Below are 15,159 nucleotides of genomic sequence, written 5' to 3'. Positions count from 1 at the left end.
CATCCAATTGTATTTTATCATGACTAGCCTTCTTAATCAAATAACTTCCATGAGGTTATGTCAAAATAAGGAAAAGTGATAAGCAACCATGTTTGCTTTTGTGAAATCAGTCTTAAATACCAAACCAGGAATATTGTTAAACACACATTTTTAGGAAAGATAAAAAATAGAATTTACTGGGCAGCTACTAAATATCAAGTGTTTTTTTTTTTCATTAATTTATTTTAATTGGAAGCTAATTACTTTACAATATTGTGGTGGTTTTTGCCATACATCAAAATGAATCAGCCACGGGTGTACATGTTTCCACCCCATCTTGAACCCCCCCCCCACATCCTCCTCTCTCCCCACCCCAACCCTCTGGGTTGTCCCAGAGCACCAGCTTTGAGTGCCCTGCTTCATGCATTTAATCCTCACAATAATCCCTTCAGGTAAGTTTTATGACCCTTATTTTTACAGAGAAGGAAACCAAGTCTCAAAGAAGTAAATTAACTTGCTCAAGATCAAACAAATAGTAAACAGAGCCAGGATTAGACTCAGGAATAGTTGAACACAAAATGTGTATGCTTTCCTTAGGCTCTTAGAAGGTGCCACAACACATAACAGTTCAGGAACCTCAGGCCTATGGTCTCTTAAGACAAAAATAAATAAATCAATAAATAAAACCCTGCTTAAATAGTTGACTGTTATATTAGGCTGAAAATAAGCCCGCTATATAAGTGACCAAAAAGAAGAGAATGTCAGACACACAAAATTAAAAGTTGAGTTCTGCCCAGAATATACAATAGAATTTGACCAGGTATTGATATGTCCTTCAAAATCAAATCAAATTAATCAAAGAACCTAAAAAGAAGTAAGTAATGAAACAAACTCAGGTCACATGCTGATGAACTCCTTTAGATGCTGATAAACATATACAGACTAATAGAGATAAACCAATGATTCGTTGTCAGGTATGAGCTTTTTAATTATCTTATAATCTAAGAATAAAACTAAAGATGCTGAGACATTTCTTACCTCATTACAAAATGCCATAACAATTACTACAAATACCTGAACTGTAATGTCAATTACAGTGATTGCTCTAGCTGACCAACTCTGCTAACTTAATATAGAACTGCAGTAGTCAAATGAGAAACAGAAGCAATCTAAGTTACTGGATGCTACACTCTTTACTTAGTAATTAGTTAATTCATTTTGGTTGTGGAATTTGCCTATAAATTCATTGTCCTGTACGCTTTGCCCAGAGGTTCTTTAAAGAAAAACCTGGATATCAAGATCTCATTTTGGATTTAAGCAGTCAAAATAAAGAAAGCATATTCAAGCACAGCACATACGGACACATTAGCAGTCACAGCACAACTCAAGCACGCACACACAGAAATGAAGGACACGCTAAATTCAATAAAGAGTAGAAATAAAAAGAAACATAGCAGAAACAAATCCAGCAGGAATAAAGAGGGTTGAAATGCATAAAACAATCTAGGTATATTTGAACCTAATTTTCCAAAATGAAGATACTAGCTTTCACTTTTGGTAACACTGAATAGTTTCTAGCCAAAGGTACTAAGGAAAAGCTCAGCTATAAACCCAAGGCATGCTTTAAAATGATTGTTAAATGAAATCACACCGTTAAACACTCTCTCACAATGACAACGTCCAAGGAACTACAATAGCAAAAGACAAATCATTTCCAACATAAATGCAGTATTTCCAAATTAGTAAATAAACTATGCAAACCACTCTATTTAACAGATACAAGTTTTAAGTATTTTTTACAGTCAACACTAAGTTTTGGTTAGACAAACCCCAAGTGTCACTATTGGAAGTAATTTTTATGGAATCCATCTTCTAAAATGGTTTATAATGATTAAGTTTGGTATTTTTCTATTTTGTTTCTTGGCACATTCTATTTCAATTTAATAATATGGTACTAGAAAAACTTCTTGTATATGGCTTTAAACACTGTGTAAGTTGCACAGTTCTTAGGTTTTGAAATTTTCAGGACTACTGATACATAAAAGTATATCTTTAGCATTCTATTTCCCCATAACTATTGAATGACTCTGCCAGTGCTGAAAATCCACCAGCTCTTATTAGGAAAGCCAAGATGAAAAACAGAGCCTGGTACTTAAAAAAAAGTACAGTTCAAAGATAGATGTCCTGATGTTCTCCTAGTTCAAAGATTAAATCAGAAATCATTGGTAATGTTACATACACTATTTTGTCATTTAGAAGACAATAACTAAAGACATGGATCATTTTCCTTCCTTAAAGCATAAACTTTGTTTTCTTCTATTTGTGATTCTTTTCTAAGGTATTTTCTATTTGTTCTTCAAGAATTTTCCCCTTCATCTTGCCAAATCAGGATTTGAAATACAGCTCGAAATAAGTGTGTGTGTGTGGGGGGGGGGGGGGGGCGGGGGGGAGGGATGGGAAGAGGAGGGAGGAATCACTTCTGAATGGTTATAGTGAAGCCAAAAAAATAATTTTTTACTGCTAACTGGCTCATCTCACATCTACCTGTTAATAAGTCCTGAGGCTTGAATAGTCTGCTTAAGACAAAGACAAAGCTGTCTCTAGCCAATAGGCTTCACCTAGTGTTCAAGCACAGAACAGGTTTCAAATGGCCCAAGGTGGCTCAGTCTTCATTTCAGCTCCATGGCCACTTAACAAAGTCCTTCCTTCTATTTAGGATACATTCAAAAGCCAGGGTTCCTAATGAGAATCCATATGTAGTATTTTCTGAATGCATGGACCTCTTCCAAATTTTTTTCAAAACCCAGAACATTCACCTGAAACAATTTCCTAGCTTTAATCCAACTTGAAAATGGTCTCTAAGAGCCAGTGCACCAACACCCCCTCCAAGCTAAGGAAGCCATGGGATAGAAGGCAAACCATGGGATAGAAGACAAACCACAAGGCCTTGAAAGGTAATAGTTTCAGGACCTGGGACAACTGCTTCAATTCTGTGGCTTCTCTTTCCTATGAAAATGCATATAAAAATACCTACTTCACAGGGAGTTAATGAAGAAAAAAATAATTGGAACGTTGATCAAAAATTTCTAATTTATAAAATTTATTTTGTTATGCAAGAAGACAAAAATTACCAAAGAAGCATTTTATCTACAAAGGTAACAATTAAGGCTCCCAGATACTGAGGAATGGCCCCTGATCAAACAGAGTGTTAAGGCAGGGGCTCCACTCTGCACTCCCCAGGCCTCTTACACCACAGACCACATTCAACACACAATGCAAACTTGAGCTCAACAATAACAGAAATGGTGCTCAGGATTGGGCCCACCAAAGAGAAAATAAAAACTAAAATGATATCATATGGTGATAGCAACCTTCAGAAACAAATATATTTAAAATTACTGAGTGACCCTTTTCGGGTCTACACACTTACCAGACCTTAAGAAAGCTGGTGGAGAAGGGACGACTGGATCAGGTGAGTTGGCCATTTCAAATTGTTGACTCTAATCATAAGCGTCGCAGGCTTAAACTATAGCAATTTTCAAAACTGTTTAGTGAAGGTTAGAAGCAATCAGCGTTAGATTAATTGAAAGCAGTGTGAGCAGTTATTAACATGATGCAGTGTGCAACAAAGGCAATAATTGAGGTTCATTATAATTTTATTTTCTCTCTTATGAATAGAAAATTTGATTTTCTTTGCTTTGATAAATTACATTTGCTTATATGGATAAGGCAGGAAATATATAATGCCCACTTATTAAACATTACATAAGAGCAACATCCCCTATTGAGCAGTGAAGTGATTAAGCTACTATGTAATAATGGTTCAGAACTTTGCAGTGGTGTGTGTATCTGAGTCAGGTTAGTCCAAGTTTCAAAGGAAACTCAGTTTATATACTCCTCTAAAAGTAACAAACAGAATCCGGAGAACTCAATGATTCACTTAAGAAACTTTGCAGTCTACACAGTTATAGAAGCCTCTGAAACCTCAACTAATTTGGAGGGATCTCCAATGGTATCTTTTACTGCTATGATGTAAACATATAGGAACATCCAACATTTATACAAGGTATTCAACTACTTTGTACATGCAAGTGGATTTAAGTGACCACATTCAACAATAGTGAAAATTTGAATTTTATTTTCTCAGTAAAGACAGAGAAGGTAGGTTTTCAAAGCTGACTGTTAAGACATGCAGTTCAGAGGAAATTAAAACTGGAGAAGAAAATAAACCCTATATGTGTATTAGAGGAAAAGAGAAGTGCTGTAAAAATATACGTTGGAGATAGGGCTCAGTTTCCTGTAAAAAAACTCCAGTTACTCTCTTTGATGAGATATTATCAACCCAATAAAACTTTTTATAGCCCAGACAGACTCATTGCTAGTGGTCAACTAAATAATTCAATATGACACAAAAAATTTGAAAACTGAAACAAAACATATGTGACTACTGTAAGTAACTGTATTGATTCTAAAATGTACTAAGGATTAGTTTTTGAAAAATTCTCTCATACTTCAGTGGTAGTTTTGCTATAACCCTAGGTAAACATGTGCAGAACTATTTTTAAGGTTTAAAACAGAATGAAATAAGCAAGAAATATTGGATTTCTCCTGTATGATTTATTCGACACTTTCTTCAAAGGAAAAAAAAAAAGCTAAGCACTCTGTTGTTTGCACAACAGACAACTAAGAACTTCATAAATGGGAAAAGCCAAAATATAACGGGGTGGTATTAGCTGTAAAAATCAACAACAAACTCCTGAATATCAATGTAAATGCAGAGTTAGCTTTCCTAGAGCTGTGTTTTTTACTGTTATTAAATTATCAACTTTGACCTTAGCTAACTAATTTATATAGTAACAACAATAACTAACAAACAGTAACAACAATCCTTGAAAAGGGAAGATTCTCAGTTGAAGACTTGGTCATTCCACCATCTTTCCTGTATACAGAGGCACTTTTTAGCTCGAGATTACATCCAGCCAGCCAGGAATAAGAAGTTTCAATCCTGGCTCTCAGATGAGTTACCAGCCACAAGTGCTAACTTCAAAGTCGTGACTCTGCAATTTGAACAAGTCAGTTCAGGACACTTGAACTGTTATAACTGCCTGCGCAGCGTCTTCTGACCTACGTGGCATCAGGTTTGGGAGCCACAACTGAGAACTGGGTGTCCTGGGGCCATTTGCCCAGGGAAGGGGCCCACTTCCTTCTGAGCCTTAACTATGCTCAGCGCGACGTCCTTCATTGCCCCTTCCCCCTCAAGTTCTGCCACATAGATAACTGGCTAGAGCTCAGAAATTGTGATGTAAAAAAGAGACACAATATAAGGCAACAAGCAGCCGCCGGTTTTCTAGGACCAGACCCTAGTCATAAGAATGAAACGCTCTTTCTTCTGGGAGGAATACAAGCATGGACAGCACTCTGTCGAATGTGGTCGCCGTCTGATTTCTAAGAAAGAAGACTCCAGACTAAGTCGGCACCACCACATACTTTTCGAGGGGGCGCACACGCGAAATATAGCTGGGGAAGCAAAACGGAGTAAAGGTGGGGCAACCACCTAATGGGGGAAGACATCAAGAGGAAGTCAGGGACCACCGTCTGCTTTCTAAGGAGAAACTCGCGGGCGTAGATTCATTCTAGGACCCCTATCTGCCTCCCGCCCAAAGCACTAGAGGGGGAGCACCCCTGTGGTGCGAGGGAAGGGGTGGCGTCCCAGCCAGCCAAACCTGAGCGCTTGGTCCGGGCTCTTCGCTCCAAGACCTTCCAGCTCACTTCGGCCATGAGCCCCGCCATCGCGCTCGGGCCGCCGCCTAGGCCACCACCCCTGGGGCCGCCTGTCAGCTCCGCCCGGCCGGCCCCGCCCCCCCGCGCGACAGTGTCGGGAGGCGCACCGGCCGGAAGTGAGCTGAGGGCCAGCTTCAACCTACCTCCGCGGCCTCCCAAGCGTCAGAGGGGCAGCCCTAGGGGAGAGTAAGAGGAGAACCAGCCGCGGTCGTAGGGGTGTCGGAGCTGCGCTCTTTTTTCCTCGGCCGGCGGCACGGTGCTTTCCGGCTGCCGTTAAGCGCGGCAGTGGGCCGGCGGGCTGGGGCAGAGGGCCTGCCATGGCGGCGGCGAGCCGGCTGCCGGACTCTTGGGTGCTGCTGGCCCTGCTGCTTGGGAGGCTCGCGCTGCTGGGAGTCGGGCCGGTCCCGGCGCGGGCGCTGCACAACGTCACGGCCGAGCTCTTTGGGGCCGAGGCCTGGGGCACCCTGGCGGCCTTCGGAGACCTCAACTCTGACAAGCAGACGGACCTCTTCGTGCTGCGGGAAAGTCAGTGCTTCCCTGGCCCCTCTCTGTCCGCGGGCCCCTCCCGGTATTCCCCACGCCCCCTGCCTGGGGGGCCGGTTCTCCTGCTTTTCCCCGCCCTTCTGTAGCAGCCCTATCTTTCTCCCTTTATCTCCAATTTCCTTGACAACCCCCCCCCTTTTTTTTTTTTACTATCTTTTCCAAACCCGGGTCTTGGCTTGACCACTCCACAGTTTGACCGCACTAGAAACACCCCAGTTTTTTTGTTTTGTTTTCTTGAGAAGACCGCGGCCTTCACCCAGGCACCCCGCCCCTTCATAGAATCACCTGCCTTCCAGAGTCCTTCCTGATCGCCAGGAGTCTTTCTAGCTTTCTATACGTTCCTTCCCAAGGCCCCTTCATTCCTATCTGCCTTACTTCTTCCAGTCTCCCTTCCACTTTGATGAACTGGAAAAGGTGCAAATTGATAATTTCCTCTGGTAAAGAACTTCTCCCTACCTCCTAATTAATGTAATTCACCCTCCACTCCCTTTTTCTGGGTCCCAGCTTTCTTTGAAACTACTGTTCCTTCCCAAGAACTAAACACTTCACAATTAACTCAAGTATTTTGCAGGCACCACTAATAAATAAACCCAGTGTCTCTTTGGAAGAGGATTCTCAAACTGCAGGTTTTTCTCCTTTCTGAGCTGCCTAGTCTTTTGTGTGCGAAAGACCTCCTTGCTTTGGCCACCACCCTCCTCTTCCAAATCTCTGCTTTATTTTCCAGTTTGAGGTTCTTGGGAGTTCTTTGCTTTAACCATCACTAAACTATTTTTTGGTAAATCTTGATGCTGACAGTGGGCAGTAGAGGGTCTCAGTATTCTTGAGTACCCAGAAAACAGGTTCTGTTTAAGGTCAAGGCTGTGAAAGAAGGAACTGAAGCACTTATACAAAGTTTGACAGGATCTTGGCCCAGATCTCTTGGAGTCCTTTCTGGGACCCCAGAACTTCTGGTGGACCTTGGACCTTGGACCTTGGGTATTTCCCCTGTTTTTGTATGACTCCATTTACTGCAGGAAGGGTGCAGACTGCCTAACCCATAGCCACTCCATCCAAAGTGGAGAGGGACTCTCCCTTTAACTTTAAAGATGATGTGTGTTTGGCTAAACAGTTTGAAAAGTCTGTTCCAATGAGTGTTCATTGAACTCCAGAAATTCATGGGGGTGTGGATCTATAGGAGCCAAAAGGGACTGGTCTTGGAGGATTCAGTTTTTATCTGCTTAAATATGAAATCACACCCTTGTTACTAGTCAGATGCCTGCAGTCAGGAGTTACTGTGTCCTTGGTGTGACGCATCTGTGCAGTGAACTAAACAGCCTTGTAAGAGGTTGAGTTGTTAGGTTTGGGGACGTTATGACTTAATACAGGCATATTCTTTATATGCTTCGTTTAAGTCAGTTGATCTGACTCTTAGGAGAAGGCAAGACCAACTATATTTTCCAGGTTCATCCTTCTAGTTTCTCTGCTGCTTTGAATATTGAATTTGTTGTATACTATTAGGACTCACCATTCTGTTAGTCTGATAGGACCATCCTCGATAGGGCAGAGAAACTGAAGTAAAATAAAAGTTTTCTTGTTGAAAACAGCACCCAGAAAGCTTCTTGTAACCACTGATTGAATGTCTTAATGGGAAGCATTTTTCTAATGTTACATATTTGCCTCTTTTAGGAAATGACTTAATCGTCTTTTTGGCAGACCAGAATGCACCCTATTTTAAACCCAAAGTAAATGTATCACTGAAGTAAGTACAGATGTGTTTGTTTCTGTAAAATTGTCATTGTTGTAATAACATGCAGTAACCAGTTGCATTGTTTTTGAAATCAGTTTTACTCTAATATGATGTCGTGATAGAAAACCACTAGTTATGAGGTATGAAGCAAGTAACTTGTTAGAAAAATTAGTTAACATATGAAAATTTAAAGTTAAAAAATAAATAATTTTGAGTGGATCCAGGTCTGTTCCTACATAAGCACCTTCCAGACCCTTGTGATCTGATATGTTTTCTTAAATGTCTCAGGGATTGTCCCACATGTTGAGTGTCCCTGTGGGCAGAGCCTGCTCACAGGCTCTTCAGGTCAACTTTGTGGTCTGAAAGAGGAGTTTGCTGTGGGGTCAGTGACTTCTGTTTTAATTTTTTTCTTTATTGATTGGTAGGTGGTGACTGCTAGGGGACTAACTGGTTACTTTTGAGGAAATTCCAATCAGATTGAATTTTTTTAAATGTTCAAATAATAGTCCTGTTTTTTATATATATACATATGTAACTGGCTTTGCATGAAACACAGTGACTCATTCAAAGTGAGCCAAAAGTTTTGAAATTACAAGAAGCAAGGATTGCATCGCTGTCTGAAAGAAGAGATGAGTCAGTGCAGGCTAAAGTGGCAGCTTCTAGAAAGTTATGGAACTTGAGCTTGACCTTAAAATAGGTAAAATTTAGGTGAGGGCTTTCGGTTTTCAGGATACAGCATTAACAAGAGATGGCAGTGAAAAACAGCGTGTTGTGAAGAAAAGATGAAAAGATTTGCCTGACAGAAGTAGAGGGAACACTTTGGAGAGATATGGACTAGGAAGATGAGATCAAGTCAGGCTAAACCTTCATAAATACCAGAATTGACCTCAATCCCATGAAAAATGGAAAATCATTACAGGCTCTTATTTAAAGGAGAGGTGATTAAAATGGTATTTTAAGTTGTTTGATTTACTTATAACTCATATGCAGGATGAATTGGTATGTAGAATGATCAGATATTACTTCAGAAACTGTTCCAAAAACTTAAGAAGTTCCCATATGGCCTAATGAGTCCTGAGATGCTTTAATATTTAACTGAAATTCAAACATGGAAGATTAGAAGAAGTTAAGGCAAATTATGGGCTGTTAAAGACTTGGGTTCCACGGAGTTTTTTTTTAATCTCAATTTCTTTTTCTTTGATTAATGTAATGTCATTTTATATACTTACAAAATTTAGAAATTCTTGTATATATTTAGTATACTTTTCAAAAAATAACTGTCCTTCACTGTTTTTTCCCCTACTCCTCTGTTCCTCTCAAATACAACCACTTTTAAAACTTTGAGCTGTTTTGGCATTTATTTCCATATTTTACGGCTTCCCCAGTGGTTCAGAAAGTAAAGAATTTGCATTGTTGCACTCCTTCCCAATCTGAACTCTCATGCCCTAGGTCTTCTGCAGAGTCACTGTTTGGAGATTTTTCCCTTTGTTATTCTTTGATCCCTATTTCTTAGATCCTGTACCATTTTGTTCTTTGCTTCTTCACTTACTTCACTGGAGTATATCCTTCTAGCAGTTTGGAAATGGGTATGCCCTTCCATTTCCAAAACCTTTTTCTATTCACTCTTTGATTAACCTATAGTCTTCTAGCTTCATAGGTTACTGATTTAAAATCCATTGCTGTTCTTTTTCCTAATCCTTCAAATATGGCTAGTTTTATTTTTAATTTTAGAAGCTATTAGGGTGTCTTCTTTTTTCCGAAATTTCATAGTATGTTTTGGAATAGACTGTTTTTCTTTTATTATTCTGGGCAGTAGGTGGGCCCCTTCAAGTCTTCTATACCTGGGGGATTTTTTAAATGTTCATATTTCTCTGATTATATTTTTGTTTTCTCTTTAAGAAATCCTTACTAGTTGGTTATTGGACTGCCTAATTCCATCCTTTATTTCTTTATTTCATTGTGTCTGTCATTTTGTGGGTTTCCCCCCACCTAGGAATTCTTAATTTTATCTAGGGTCTTTTATTGGATATTTTTATGTTAGCTGTGATTTGAAGTGAAAGAAGGTTTATTCAGGGAGGAAACACAGTCCATAGGAAAACTGTGGGCCGTCTCGAATCCAGGAAAGGCCATCTGCTATATTTTTTAATCTCCAAGAAGTTTTCTTTGTTCTCTTATTATTCTTTTTTTTTTTTTCCCATTTATTTTTATTAGTTGGAGGCTAATTACTTTATAATAGTGTAGTGGTTTTTGTCATACATTGACATGAATCAGCCATGAATTTACATGTATTCCCCATCTTGATCCCCCCTCCCACCTTCCTCTCTACGAGATCCCTCTGGGTCTTCCCAGTGCACCAGGCCCGAGCACTTGTCTCATGCATCCAACCTGGGCTGGTGATCTGTTTCACCCTAGATAATATACATGTTTTGATGCTGTTGTGTCGAAACATCTCACCCTCGCCATCTCCCACAGAATCCAAAAGTCTGTTCTGTACATCTGTGTACATCTGTGTATCCGTATAATGGGCTCCAGTTTCATCCATCTCATTAGAACTAATTCAAATGAATTCTTTTTAATGGCTGAGTAATATTCCATGGTGTATATGTACCACAGCTTCCTTATCCATTTGTCTGCTGATGGGCATCTAGGTTGCTTCCATGTCCTGGCTATTATAAACAGTGCTGCGATGAACATTGGGGTGCATGTGTCTCTTTCAGATCTGGTTTCCTCAGTGTGTATGCCCAGAAGTGGGATTGCTGGGTCATATGGCAGTTCTCCTTCCAGTTATTTAAGAAATCTCCACACTGTGCTCCATAACAGCTGTACTAGTTTGCATTCCCACGAACAGTGTAAGAGGGTTCCCTTTTCTCCACACCCTCTCCAGCATTTATTGCTTGTAGACTTTTGGATAGCAGCCATCCTGACTGGCGTGTAATGGTACCTCATTGTGGTTTTGATTTGCATTTCTCTGATAATGAGTGATGTTGAGCATCTTTTCATGTACTTGTTAGCCATCTGTATGTCTTCTTTGGAGAAATGTCTGTTTAGTTCTTTGGCCCATTTTTTGATTGGGTCATTTATTTTTCTGGAATTGAGCTGCAGGAGTTGCTTGTATATTTTTGAGATTAATCCTTTGTCTGTTTCTTCATTTGCTATTATTTTCTCCCAATCTGAGGGCTGTCTTCTCACCTTGCTTATAGTTTCCTTTGTTGTGCAAAAGCTTTTAAGTTTCATTAGGTCCCATTTGTTTATTTTTGCTTTTATTTCCAATACTCTGGGAGGTGGGTCATAGAGGATCCTGCTGTGATTTATGTCGGAGAGTGTTTTGCCTGTGTTCTCCTCTAGGAGTTTTACAGTTTCTGGTCTTACATTTAGATCTTTAATCCATTTTGAGTTTATTTTTGTGTATGGTGTTAGAAAGTGTTCTAGTTTCCTTCTTTTACAAGTGGTTGACCAGTTTTCCCAGCACCACTTGTTAAAGAGGTTGTCTTTTTTCCATTGTATATCCTTGCCTCCTTTGTCGAAGATAAGGTGTCCATAGGTTCGTGGATTTATCTCTGGGCTTTCTATTCTGTTCCATTGATCTATATTTCTGTCTTTGTGCCAGTACCATACTGTCTTGATGACTGTGGCTTTGTAGTAGAGTCTGAAGTCAGGCAGGTTGATTCCTCCAGTTCCATTCTTCTTTCTCAAGATTACTTTGGCTATTTGAGGTTTTTTGTATTTCCATACAAATTGTGAAATTGTTTGTTCTAGTTCTGTGAAGAATACCGTTGGTAGCTTGATAGGGATTGCATTGAATCTATAGATTGCTTTGGGTAGTATAGTCATTTTGACAATACTGATTCTTCCAATCCATGAACACTGTATATTTCTCCATCTGTTTGTGTCCTCTTTGAATTCTTTCATCAGTGTTTTATAGTTTTCTATGTACAGGTCTTTTGTTTCTTTAGGTAGATATACGCCTAAGTATTTTATTCTTTTTGTTGCAGTGGTGAATGGTATTGTTTCCTTAATTTCTCTTTCAGTTTTCTCATTGTTAGTGTATAGGAATGCAAGGGATTTCTGTGTGTTAATTTTATATCCTGCAGCTTTACTATATTCGCTGATTAGCTCTAGTAATTTTCTGGTAGAGTCTTTAGGGTTTTCTATGTAGAGGATCATGTCATCTGCGAACAGCGAGAGTTTCACTTCTTCTTTTCCTATCTGGATTCCTTTTACTTCTTTTTCTGCTCTGATTGCTGTGGCCAGAACTTCCAAAACTATGTTGAATAGTAGTGGTGAGAGTGGGCACCCTTGTCTTGTTCCTGATTTTAGGGGAAATGCTTTCAATTTTTCACCATTGAGGGTGATGCTTGCTGTGGGTTTGTCATATATGCTTTTATTATGTTGAGGTATGTTCCTTCTATTCCTGCTTTCTGGAGAGTTTTAATCATAAATGGGTGTTGAATTTTGTGAAAGGCTTTCTCTGCATCTACTGAGATAATCATATGGTTTTTATCTTTCAATTTGTTAATGTGGTGTATTACATTGATTGATTTGCAGATATTTAAGAATCCTTGCATTCCTGGGATAAAGCCCACTTAGTCATGGTGTATGATTTTTTTAATATGTTGTTGGATTCTGTTTGCTAGAATTTTGTTAAGGATTTTTGCATCTATGTTCATCAGTGATATTGGCCTATTGTTTTCTTTTTTTGTGGCATCTTTGTCTGGTTTTGGAATTAGGGTGATGGTGGCCTCATAGAATGAGTTTGGAAGTTTACCTTCTTCTCCAATTTTCTGGAAGAGTTTGAGTACTATAGGTGTTAGCTCTTCTCTAAATTTTTGGTAGAATTCAGCTGTGAAGCCATCTGGTCCTGGGCTTTTGTTTGCTGGAAGATTTCTGATTACAGTTTCAATTTCCTTGCTTGTGATGGCTCTGTTAAGATCTTCTATTTCTTTCTGGTTCAGTTTTGGAAAGTTATACTATTCTAAGAATTTGTCCATTTCTTCCAAGTTGTCCATTTTATTGGCATAGAACTCTGGTAGTAGTCTCTTATGATCCTTTGTATTTCAGTGTTGTCTGTTGTGATCTCTCCATTTTCATTTCTAATTTTGTTAATATGGTTCTTTTCCCTTTGTTTCTTAATGATTCTTGCTAATGGTTTGTCAATTTTGTTTATTTTTTCAAAAAACCAGCTTTTAGCTTTGTTGATTTTTGCTATGGTCTCTTTAGTTTCTTTTGCATTTATTTCTGCCCTAATTTTTAAGATTTCTTTCCTTCTACTAACCCTGGGGTTCTTCATTTCTTCCTTCTCTAGTTGCTTTAGGTGTAGAGTTAGGTTATTTATTTGACTTTTTTCTTGTTTCTTGAGGTAAGCCTGTAATGCTATGAACCTTCCCCTTAGCACTGCTTTTACAGTGTCCCATAGGTTTTGGGTTGTTGTGTTTTCATTTTCATTCATTTCTATGCATATTTTGATTTCTTTTTTGATTTCTTCTATGATTTGTTGGTTTGTCAGAAGCGTGTTATTTAGCCTCCATATGTTTGAATTTTTAATAATTTCTTTTCCTGTAATTGAGATCTAATCTTACTGCACTGTGGTCAGAAAAGATTACTGGAATGATTTCAATTTTTTTTTAATTTACCAAGACTAGATTTATGGCCCAGGATGTGATCTGTTCTGGAGAAGGTTCCGTGTACACTTGAGAAAAAAGTGAAGTTGATTGTTTTGGGGTGAAATGTCCTATAGATATCAATTAGGTCTAGCTGGTCCATTGTGTCATTTAAAGTTTGTGTTTCCTTGTTAATTTTCTGTTTAGTTGATCTATCCATAGTTGTGAGTGGGGTATTAAAGTCTCCCACTATTATTTTGTTACTATTAATTTCCTCTTTCATACTTGTTAGTGTTTGCCTTACATATTGCAGTGCTCCTATGTTGGGTGCATATATATTTATAATTGTTATATCTTCTTCTTGGATTGATCCTTTGATCATTGTGTAGTTTCCTTTGTCTCTTTTCACAGCCTTTATTTGAAAGTCTATTTTATCTGATATGAGTATTGCGACTCCTGCTTTCTTTTGTTCTCCGTTTGCGTGAAATATTTTTTTCCAGCCCTTCACTTTTAGTCTGTATATGTCTCTTGTTTTGAGGTGGGTCTCTTGTAGATAGCATATATAGGGGTCTTGTTTTTGTATCCATTCAGCCAGTCTTTGTCTTTTGGTTGGGGCATTCAACCCATTTACATTTAAGGTAATTATTGATAGGTATGGTCCCGTTGCCATTTACTTTGTTGTTTTGGGTTCACGTTTATACAACCTTTCTGCATTTCCTGTCTAGAGAAGATCCTTTAGCATTTGTTGAAGAGCTGGTTTAGTGGTGCTGAATTCTCTCAGCTTTTGCTTGTCTGTAAAGCTTTTGAATTCTCCTCCATATCTGAATGAGATCCTTGCTGGGTACAGTAATCTAGGTTGTAGGTTACTCTCTTTCATTACTTTAAGTATGTCCTGCCATTCCCTTCTGGCCTGAAGGGTTTCTATGGATAGATCAGCTGTTAGCCTTATGGGAATCCCTTTGTGTGTTATTTGTTGTTTCTCCCTTGCTGCTTTTAATATTTGTTCTTTGTGTGTGATCTTTGTTAATTTGATTAATATGTGTCTTGGGGTGTTTCGCCTTGGGTTTATCCTGTTTGGGACTCTCTGGGTTTCTTGGACTTGGGTGGCTATTTCCTTCCCCATTTTAGGGAAGTTTTCAGCTATTATCTCCTCGAGTATTTTCTCATGGCCTTTCTTTTTGTCTTCTTCTTCTGGGACTCCAATGATTCGAATGTTGGGGCGTTTCACATTGTCCCAGAGGTCCCTGAGGTTATCCTCATTTCTTTTGATTCATTTTCCTTTTTTCCTCTCTGCTTCATTTATTTCCACCATTTTATCTTCTACCTCACTTATCCTATCTTCTGTCTCTGTTATTCTACTCTTGGTTCCCTCCAGAGTGTTTTTGATCTCATTTATTGCATTATTCATTTTTAATTGACTCTTTTTTATTTCTTCTAGGTCCTTATTAAACATTTCTTGCATCTTCTCAATCTTTGTCTCCAGGCTATTTATCTGTAACTCCATTTTGTTTTCAAGATTTTGGATCATTTTTA

General features: G+C 38.9%; 2 protein-coding genes across 5 annotated transcripts in view; one reads left to right on the top strand and one right to left on the bottom strand.

Moving 5' to 3' along the window:
- Positions 1 to 5,817, bottom strand: part of PHKB (phosphorylase kinase regulatory subunit beta) — a 218,252-nt gene extending 212,435 nt beyond the window's left edge. For 3 of the 4 annotated variants that reach the window (XM_061138447.1, XM_061138444.1, XM_061138446.1), the window contains exon 1: positions 5,703 to 5,810. In XM_061138447.1, coding sequence (XP_060994430.1) covers positions 5,703 to 5,769 — 67 coding nt within the window. In that variant the 5' untranslated portion in view covers positions 5,770 to 5,810. Of the gene's footprint in view, positions 1 to 3,409; positions 3,524 to 5,702 lie in introns of all 4 variants that reach the window. The other variant, XM_061138445.1, reaches the window with a different exon arrangement.
- A 75-nt stretch (positions 5,818 to 5,892) lies between these two features.
- Positions 5,893 to 15,159, top strand: part of ITFG1 (integrin alpha FG-GAP repeat containing 1) — a 306,823-nt gene continuing 297,556 nt past the window's right edge. The window contains exons 1-2 of the mRNA XM_061138443.1: positions 5,893 to 6,285; positions 7,969 to 8,041. Coding sequence (XP_060994426.1) covers positions 6,078 to 6,285; positions 7,969 to 8,041 — 281 coding nt within the window. The 5' untranslated portion in view covers positions 5,893 to 6,077. The remainder of the gene's footprint in view (positions 6,286 to 7,968; positions 8,042 to 15,159) is intronic.

This window comes from Dama dama, chromosome 4, assembly GCF_033118175.1.
Source record: "Dama dama isolate Ldn47 chromosome 4, ASM3311817v1, whole genome shotgun sequence".
Classification (NCBI taxonomy): Eukaryota; Metazoa; Chordata; class Mammalia; order Artiodactyla; family Cervidae; genus Dama; species Dama dama.
This window is presented reverse-complemented; position numbering and strand designations above follow the sequence as displayed.